This window comes from Alnus glutinosa, chromosome 6, assembly GCF_958979055.1.
Source record: "Alnus glutinosa chromosome 6, dhAlnGlut1.1, whole genome shotgun sequence".
Lineage (NCBI taxonomy): Eukaryota > Viridiplantae > Streptophyta > Magnoliopsida > Fagales > Betulaceae > Alnus > Alnus glutinosa.
The window spans coordinates 6,521,456-6,530,349 of NC_084891.1; the positions used below are offsets into that span (position 1 = coordinate 6,521,456).

Genomic DNA, 8,894 nt, shown 5'->3' on the forward strand with positions numbered 1-8,894 from the left:
GTGAAAACCTATGGACCGATTTTATTTTATTTTTTTTCTCAAAAAAAAAAAAAAAATCAGTGAGGGTTGAAATTATATATATATACCACTAGGCACTAACCATATATGGCAAAAGGAAAATGGAGGGAATTAACGGCTAGTATTCAATGATGGCGGCCTCTCCCACTGTCTTCTCATCTCTCCCTCTTCCAGCACGGATACCAACCAACACTCCTATCCATAAATCCTTTTCCATCCGAACAGAGAGAATAATCTCTTTGTTGAAATCTTGTTCAAATATCAGGGAGTTCTCACGAATTCATGCCCATTTAATCACCACAAATCTCATCCATGACCCTCTCATAGCCAGCCATGTCCTTAGGTTCTTCATCTCCAATGAAAACCTGAAGTACGCTCAGCGTATTTTCAGCCAAACACACGACCCGGAGACCGTAATATGGAACGCCCTTATTGAAAGCCAACTAAAAAATGGTTCTCCAGGAGAGGTCTTCTCAACTTACTGTCATATGGTTACCCATTGGGTACCACTCGACGTTTCCACTTTTCATTTTCTTATTCATGCTTGTTCTAGTGTCTCCTCGATTCGACAAGGAAGCGAGGTTCACGGTCGGATTTTGAAATCTGGGTTTGGGGTCAATAGGTCTTTGAATAATAATCTGATGGGGTTGTATTCAAAGGGCGGGAGGTTGAAAGAAGTACACCAACTGTTTGAGAAATTTCTTGATAGAGATGTAATTAGTTGGAATACCATGATATCGTGCTATGTTCGTCAGGGAATGCCTTGCGAGGCTTTGGGTCTATTCCGGGAAATGAAGGTCAATGGGGTTAAACCTGATGAAATAACCATGGTTAGCTTGGTTTCAGCTTGTACGAAGTTGAGGGACTTGAAAATGGGAGAGAAATTACACCTTTATGTTGAAGAAAATGAGTTGGAGATTAGAGGGAGTTTGTTGAATTGTCTGGTAGATATGTATATCAAATGTGGGGAAATGGAGAAAGCACAGGAGCTTGTGGCTAAATGTAAATCTGAGATTGATGTTGTTTTATGCACTACATTGGTCAGTGGGTATGTGAAATCTAATAAGATCTATGCGGCTAGACAACTGTTTGAGCAGATGAGAGAGAAAAATTTGATTTTGTGGACTACGATGATTTCAGGTTATGTTCAAAGACATTATTATCCTGAAAGTCTAGAATTGTTCAGAGAAATGAGATTTGAAAATGTGAAGCCTGATGAGGTTGTTCTTGTGACTGCACTTTCGGCCTGTGCTCATGTGAAAGATCGTGAATTAGGCAGATCCATCCACAACTTGATTGTGAAATATGGCATGATTGTTGACGGGTTTCTTGGGAATGCTTTGATAGACCAGTATGCAAAATGTGAACAGCTGGATGAAGCTTGCAAAATCTTTGAGCAGTTGCCATGTAAGAGTGTTGTGTCATGGAATTCAATGTTGGATGGGTTTTGCAGAAGTGGAGATATAGAGAGGGCAAGAGCCTTCTTTAATGAGATCCCTGAGAAGGATGTGATTTCTTGGAACACCTTGATCAAGTGCTATGGTACGTTTCACTGGTATGGAGAATTGTTTAAGCTGTTCAATGATATGCAGATTTCAAATGTAGAACCTGACAAGCTCACTTTGGTCAGTTTGCTATTCTCTTGTGCTAGTGTTGGGGCACTGAATCATGGAATTTGGATCCATGTTTACATAAAAAAGAATCATATTGAGTTGGATACCATGTTGGGGACTGCCCTAATTGACATGTATGGGAAGTGCGGAAGCATTGAAAAAGCCTATGAGTTATTCTCTGAGATGACCGAGAAAAATGTATTTGTGTGGACAGCAATGATAGCAGCTCACGCCATGGAGGGGCAAGCCTGGAAAGCAATTGATCTTTTCCTGAAAATGGAAGAAAAAGCAATAGAGCCAGATCATGTCACTTTTATAGCTCTTCTATCTGCTTGTAGTCATGGAGGTTTAATTGATGAAGGGAACAAGTACTTCAACAGGATGACTGATGTATACAAAATTGTTCCTAAGATCCAGCACTATGGGTGTATGGTTGATCTCCTAGGTCGAGTTGGGAAGTTAGAAGAGGCCTTAAAACTCATCAATAGCATGCCAACAGAACCGGATGTCTTTATGTGGAGTGCTTTGATGAGAGCGTGTGGAAGCCACCAGAATGTTGATTTAGCAGAGCATGCATTTAAACATCTCACAGAGATAGACCCTCTAAACGATGCAGCTCATGTGCTGCTTGCAAATATATATGCAAAAGCTGGTAGGTGGGATGATGTGAGCTGGGCAAGAAAGAAGCTGCATGAAGCAGGAGTACAGAAGCAACCAGGATGCAGCCTAATAGAGCAAAATGGAGTTGTTCATGAATTTAGAGCTGGAGATTTCTCGAACCCACAATCTGTAGAAATCTACTCCATGTTGGATGAGTTGGAGGAAAGACTACCAAAAGAAGAACTAGAAGAAGCATCATCTAAGCATAGCGAAAAGCTGGCCATCGCTTTTGGGCTTATAAGCAGTCCTGCAGGAACTCCTATCCGGGTTGTGAATAACCAGCGGATTTGCGGAGGTTGTCACTTGGCTATGAAGATTATATCTCAGGTTTATGATAGAGAAATTGTTATCAGGGATAACTACAGATTTCATCGATTCAGAGATGGGTATTGCTCATGTAAAGATTATTGGTAAATTTTTTACTTCTACATCAAAAAAAATTTCAACACTAATAAATTTGTAAAGATCAAGGCAAAGGAAACAAGTTGAACATAATACAATCTTAAATTCGATCAAAAACTTGTCTTAGTTAATGTTTATCCATTAGTTCTTGCCCCACAGAATAACAGTGAGTGGTATTAATGATGAGGAGCCAAAAAATCAACTTCCACTTTCTACATGAATTACAAGAAATAATCATTTGATAATGTTATTAGCTAGTTGTCGACTATGTTGCACAGTTTTGATGTTTAACATTGCTATCTGAGAAAATATCACAAAAGCTTTGAAGTAGAAAATATCATGTAAGAGCATTCCTAGTGAACTAGCCAAAATCATTTGTTAGCCAAATTTTAGCTAGCCTCCTCAAAATACCTTCTACATTGAACTCGCCTGTGCTACAACACTTTCGCCTCGCACTACTCTTGCTCGCCAGAGGTAGCGAGCAAATATAGACACACCATTTCTTTTGTTGGCATTTTTTATTCCGGGCGATTTCTCATTGTTTTGTGCTCTCACTCTCTCCCTCTTCTCTCTCTCTCTCTCTCTCTCTCTCTCTCTCGGGCTACTTTACCAAGACCGCAAGACACCACCAGAAGCTCCATCCGTGTAAAACCTCTTTCTCTATGGAATTCTCGGGAGAATCATCTGAAATTTCCAGCCAAATTTTTGGTAGGTTAATTTTCTCTTCCTTCGTTGCTGTTGTTCATTTTCCTTTTTTTTTTTTTTTTCTATATTATGATAAATTTTGTTGGATAAATCAAAATTTTATATTGTTTTTTTTTTACGGTTCATGTAGGTTTGTGTGGGTTTTGAAGTTTAGGTATTGGGGTTTTGGTTTTCTTCAATTCTATGTTTGGTTGCTGAGGGAGGAATGTGATGTCTTTTGCATTTAGATATTGAGGTTTTTATTTTTGTTTTTAATTTTTATTCTCTATTTGGTTGCTGAGGAAAGGGAGGATTATAATGTGTTTTGAATTTTATTTATTGGGGTTTTGATGCTTTTTTATTATAATTCTATGTTTGATTGCTGGGAAAAGAAAGGAATGTAATGGAAAAATAAAGTTCGATGCTTAAATCTTGGATCTGTCTTTGTTACATTGTTTGAGATCCAAGAAGACAGAACATATACCTAAGTGAGACTTGTATGATTCTTTGGCTTAGCTAAGTTGTTTTTTTCATTTTTTTTTCTTCTAAGAAACAAAAATGAAATTCATTTCTCTTTTAATCTTCATCGAGTTTTTGAGAAATTGATCAAATGTTCTAGTGTATCAAGCTGGTGGTTTTCAGAAAGTTCATTCCAAGGAAATCTAGTTTGAATGGTCATATTGAAGTTTTCTTGTTTTACCAATGGAGGGTTTTAGTTATCAAATCTATGTGATATTAGGATTATGTTATTTACTAATTAATATTTTTTGCATCATGGGGTTTGAATTTGTGTTTGTAATTGCAAGGTTAAGATGATTTTGCTGATATATTGTAGTGAGGCCATAGCCTAGGCGCTCGTCTAGTAGCAATGCTGCTTCCGCCACTATTCTCTTTAGTAAATGGGCTGCCTTCGGTCTACAGGAAGAAGACAGGTTCCTGGACATGAGGACCCAGTTGCTCTTACTTCCTAAACAGCTTGTAAGTTGTTCCTTTACTGTTTTATTGAGAGCAATCACAGGCCTCCTTGTATTTTCTTTGCAATTGTGGACCATGATTTGTGAATGTTGTGAATCTCTTTTACAATTCAAATATTCAAGAGGTTGGGAGTTTCAAGGAAACAAAAATTATCTCATAAAATGCAAATAAAGTTACGAGTATTTTACAAAGACAATTCAATTGTCCGATTCATGTGCAGTTCTTTTCTTCTGAGTTTATAAAATTTAAAATTAGTCAAATGGTTATTTTTCATCACTCTTTACTCGATCTTATATGAAAGGATGCTGTCTAATTAAAGCTTATCCTGTTAGAATGTCCAAAGCAGAAATTGACTTAAGAGCCTTCCTTGTGATGTTATTCTCAAAGAGTATGAATTTTTTAACCCATGTTTTCCAAGCAAACACATAGATTTGTATGTATCCATATATATATGAGTGTGTGTGTGTGGATTATTTGATGGATACTCTCTTGCTAGTTTTAATGTTTTCATCCTGTGTGCCTTTCAAAATCAATTTTGTTTGTTTTGAGATTTGAGTAATTCTACATGCAGATCTTTGTTTGGCTTTGTTGAAAACTAATTTTTGTTCTTGTATTGCAGTTTCATTGAAGCTCTATTCTATTGGTTGGTGGTTTATGGGATTAAATTGGTTGGATTTGTGAATGCAAATTCAGGACCCTTTTGCTTTTCAGCTATGATAATTTATAATGCAAATTCAGGATTTTATATCTGTGATGCTGGCAGTACCTTAAGTTTCTTCAAGCCAAATGTTGAATGAGAAGCTGTCAAACCATTATTTCCATAACAAAGCATCTGTTGCAGCTGCCAATTTGTCTGCATACCCCCACCCCCCTTTTATCCATTGTATTGCTCATCAGGGGCAAAAAAAAGAAAAAAAAAAAAAAAATTGTTTGTATCCCCATTCCCCAAGATAAAAGGTTATGAACCAGCATTATCCCGAATATGTGAGATTTACATGTAGTCTCATAGATTTGATAGTGAATTTATACATCTCTTGTATGGAGATGAATAAGAGACGTTGTAAGAAAATGAAACCAAATATTTCTCAAGTAAAAAATATGGTTTTTGTTTGATAAAACTTTATTTATTTATTTTTAATAAAAATATGAGAAAAGTATACATACCCCCTTCAATTACCATTCAATTGTCAATGTCTACCTCTCTAAATTATCAAACAATGTCAATGTCCCAATGATAAATATTCATTTCATAAAATTATAAAAATTCTTAAAATTATATAAAAACAAAACAATTTTTTTAAACAAAAATTAAATTTTTTTTTAAAAAAAAGGAGAAAAAAAAAAACCAAGGTTTTTCATTTTTTTTTTTTTTAGATTTTGTTTTATATAATTTTAAGTTTGGGCCACCATTGGACCTTCATTTTCCTCTTTTTTTTTGTGTTTTTTTTTTTTTTTTTTCAATCTTTCAAAAAAAAAATTTAATAATTTTTTTTTTAAAAAAAATTATAAGGATATGCTTGTCTTATTAAAACTTTTTTAGGGTTATTTTTGTCTTTTTGTTGGCTTTACGGGGATATTGATATTTTTTGGTAGTTTAAGAGAGGACATTGATACAATTAGTAGTTTAGAGACTACATTAACAATGAAGTGGTAGTTTAAAAGAAATATGTGTACTTTTTCTTTAAAATATTAACAAATAACCTAAAATTTAAAACACTCAAAAAAAAAAAAAATTATTTTTATATTTATATAACATCAAAATACGCTCCAAAAAGCATAAGCTTATCATCTTTATACATAGCATTACTCAATTACACTACCCAAAGATATTCCGACATAAAGAATAGACATAAAATTACTTTCTGAGATTCTTGGAGTCCCAAAAAGAATCCCATTACATGGAGCTCCACTCTTATCGACATGCTTTTTTCTTTGATTATAGATGGTGAGAATCGTTTTACAGTGAAATGGCAAAGGCAAACTCTCATCATGCCACGTGTCTGGTGGTAAGAATTTTTACTATATATTAGAATTTGATGACTTTGAGATAATAAATTATTATTACTGATAATATTAGAATTTAAAATTAATGTTTTAGTGATAATAACATTAGAAGTGATTTATTTCGATTAGTTTTTTATTTCTACTATGCATTGTAAGTTCTTTTTAAGGACGTTGAGTTAAAAGGAAAATAAAATATCGATGTTTTAATTTATCAAACGTTTATATCTGTTGTTGGGAGGTTTACGGTTCCAACTATCTTAAAATCAAAAGGCCTGGAATTCATCGTACATTACGTAAGCACGTAACACGTCCTATTAAAAAAGACAAAAGGTCATAATTTTCTTTTTAATAATAAAGTCCATAGAACACATAATAATGCTTGAATTTAGTTAATCAAGTAGATTAATGTCTTCCAAATAATGTTGGGTTAGAAGTAAATAATTATATATCCATCTCTATAACTAAGTGGGATATTTCCTTTTTCTAAATAAGAAAATTTAAGCAAATCCTAATTAGAAGGGCATCTCTAATATTAGCAGCTCACTATACCAGTTATGTTCATGAAATTAAATTTGTCTTATGAATGAAACTCTATGTGTGGCTTATCAATATTCAAAAATTTCTTCATCTTATTTGGTTCTTTTAAGAGTTAGGAGATAGTAACCGATAAGCTATACGTAGTTACACCGATTTGTAATAAGCTTCCTATGGTATCAAATTATTTTAAGAGCTTCCTGTGGTATGCAAAAATAATAAATGGGTCCATGTACCCAACTTTCATTTGATTTTTTTTTTTTTTTTTTTTTACGGAAATCGTTAAATGCAACGTTAGGACTAATCAGATTTTGACATGTGTCATCATAATAAAAAAATATAAAATTATATAAGTATATAGTTTATATATAAAAATATAAATATTTTTTTAAAAAAAAGACCCAAATATATCTTAATTGAGAGTTTTTGAACTTTTGAAGGATAATTGCAAAAGTGATGAAAGTTCAAAAGATTAAAGTATTCTACTTGCATTATATTATGAGTACGAGATATTGGAACTTTAAGAAAATAGAATGTCAAGAAAAAATTGTAGTTTTGGTTTTGCCATTATGAAAAGTCTTTCTTTAAGAAGTATGATTTTAGGAAACCGCTACGACACTTGGTAAACAAGTTTTTATGAAAATAGAAGCTTTTAAAGAAAAAAAGGGCTTATATAACCCAAGAAAGGTTGGCCTGTTTATATTTGTTGAGTCGTGAACTTACACATCTACCAATAAATTTGTGAAATTTTACAGATATTGTTGAGGACTTGTACTCGAGCTTGGACTGTTATCTCTGAGATGAACAAACGGCCTCAAATTTCGATATTCTAGCTTTTGGCAAGAAATTTTTAGATATGAATGTTGCCTGGGACATTTTTTTTTTTGGGTTTTGTAAAAATATATTAGGATAAATTTATGTAATGACATCTAGATTTATATATATATATATATGTTTGTAATTTTAAAAAACCAAAAATACAATACATGAAATACGAAAAGTAGTAATGCCACGTAGAATATGCAAGTATTCTATTTGTTGACTTATGCTCCGTTTGTTTCGACGTAAAATGATTTTTCGTCGTAAAATGATTTCGACGAAATTATTTTCAGAAAAAATGATTTTCTTGAAAATATTTTTCGGTGTTTGGTTCGTACGAAAAAATTACGAAATACAAAAATCAGAGTTTGACAAATGTCGCGGGAATCCGGCAACGCCCGGTCGCCATCGCCGGATTCCGGCGAAAAGTTTGACTGGATCCGGCCAAAATGGCCGGATTCCGGCCGGAATCTTCCGGATCCGACCTGATAAATGGCCGGATCCGGTCATATTCGGCCGGATCAATGGTCGGATCCGGTCAAATCCGGCCGGATTCTGGCCGTTTTGGCCAGATCCGGTTGGATCAATAGCCGGATCCGTCCAGATCCGGCCGGCTTGGCCGGAAACCGGAAAATTCCGTCCGGAATTTGGTCATCCAGTGGCCGGATTCCGGTGCCGGTACAATTCCTGTGACCTGATTCCCGCGCCGGCAGGATTCCGGCGACCGGATGTTGTCGGACTCCAACGCCGACCAAATTCCGACGACTGATAATTGTTAAATTATGACGATCGGATATCAAACATGCATATAAGGACGAAGAGTTTCATTTCGGAAAACGATTTACGGTTTTAAAAATCGTAAATCGTTTTCCGAAAATTAAAGAAGCTTTTACGGTCAAACCGAAAATGATTTTCGTTGACCATTATTTTCGCCCCTACTAAACACAGGAAAATGCCAAAATCATTTTCCAGAAATCATTTTACACCGAAACAAACGGAGCATTAGTTGGGAGTTACAATTACAATAAGGTGTATTTAGCACATATTGGAACTTGTTACACGTGGTTTTAGTGTATATGTCATTAGTGTAGTGTTTCTCACTTTCTAGCTCCTACAATGACTTACTAATATAATGTTTATTCTAGTTTTTGCTCATCACGTTCGAGTTTCATTAAACCTTTTTAG

The 8,894-nt window shown here is 34.5% G+C and overlaps 1 protein-coding gene across 1 annotated transcript; it reads left to right on the plus strand.

The window, feature by feature from the left end:
* Positions 1–122: 122 nt before the first annotated feature.
* Positions 123–2,798, plus strand: LOC133871319 (pentatricopeptide repeat-containing protein At3g62890-like). The gene has a single exon (XM_062308735.1). The coding sequence runs from the start codon at positions 147–149 to the stop codon at positions 2,703–2,705; it is 2,559 nt and encodes an 852-aa protein (XP_062164719.1). The 5' UTR covers positions 123–146; the 3' UTR covers positions 2,706–2,798.
* The last annotated feature ends 6,096 nt before the right edge of the window (positions 2,799–8,894 follow it).

Bases quoted from the DNA above. Each gene is read 5' to 3' on its own strand.
- LOC133871319 (XM_062308735.1), top strand. From the start codon at position 147: ATGATGGCGGCCTCTCCCACTGTCTTCTCATCTCTCCCTCTTCCAGCA.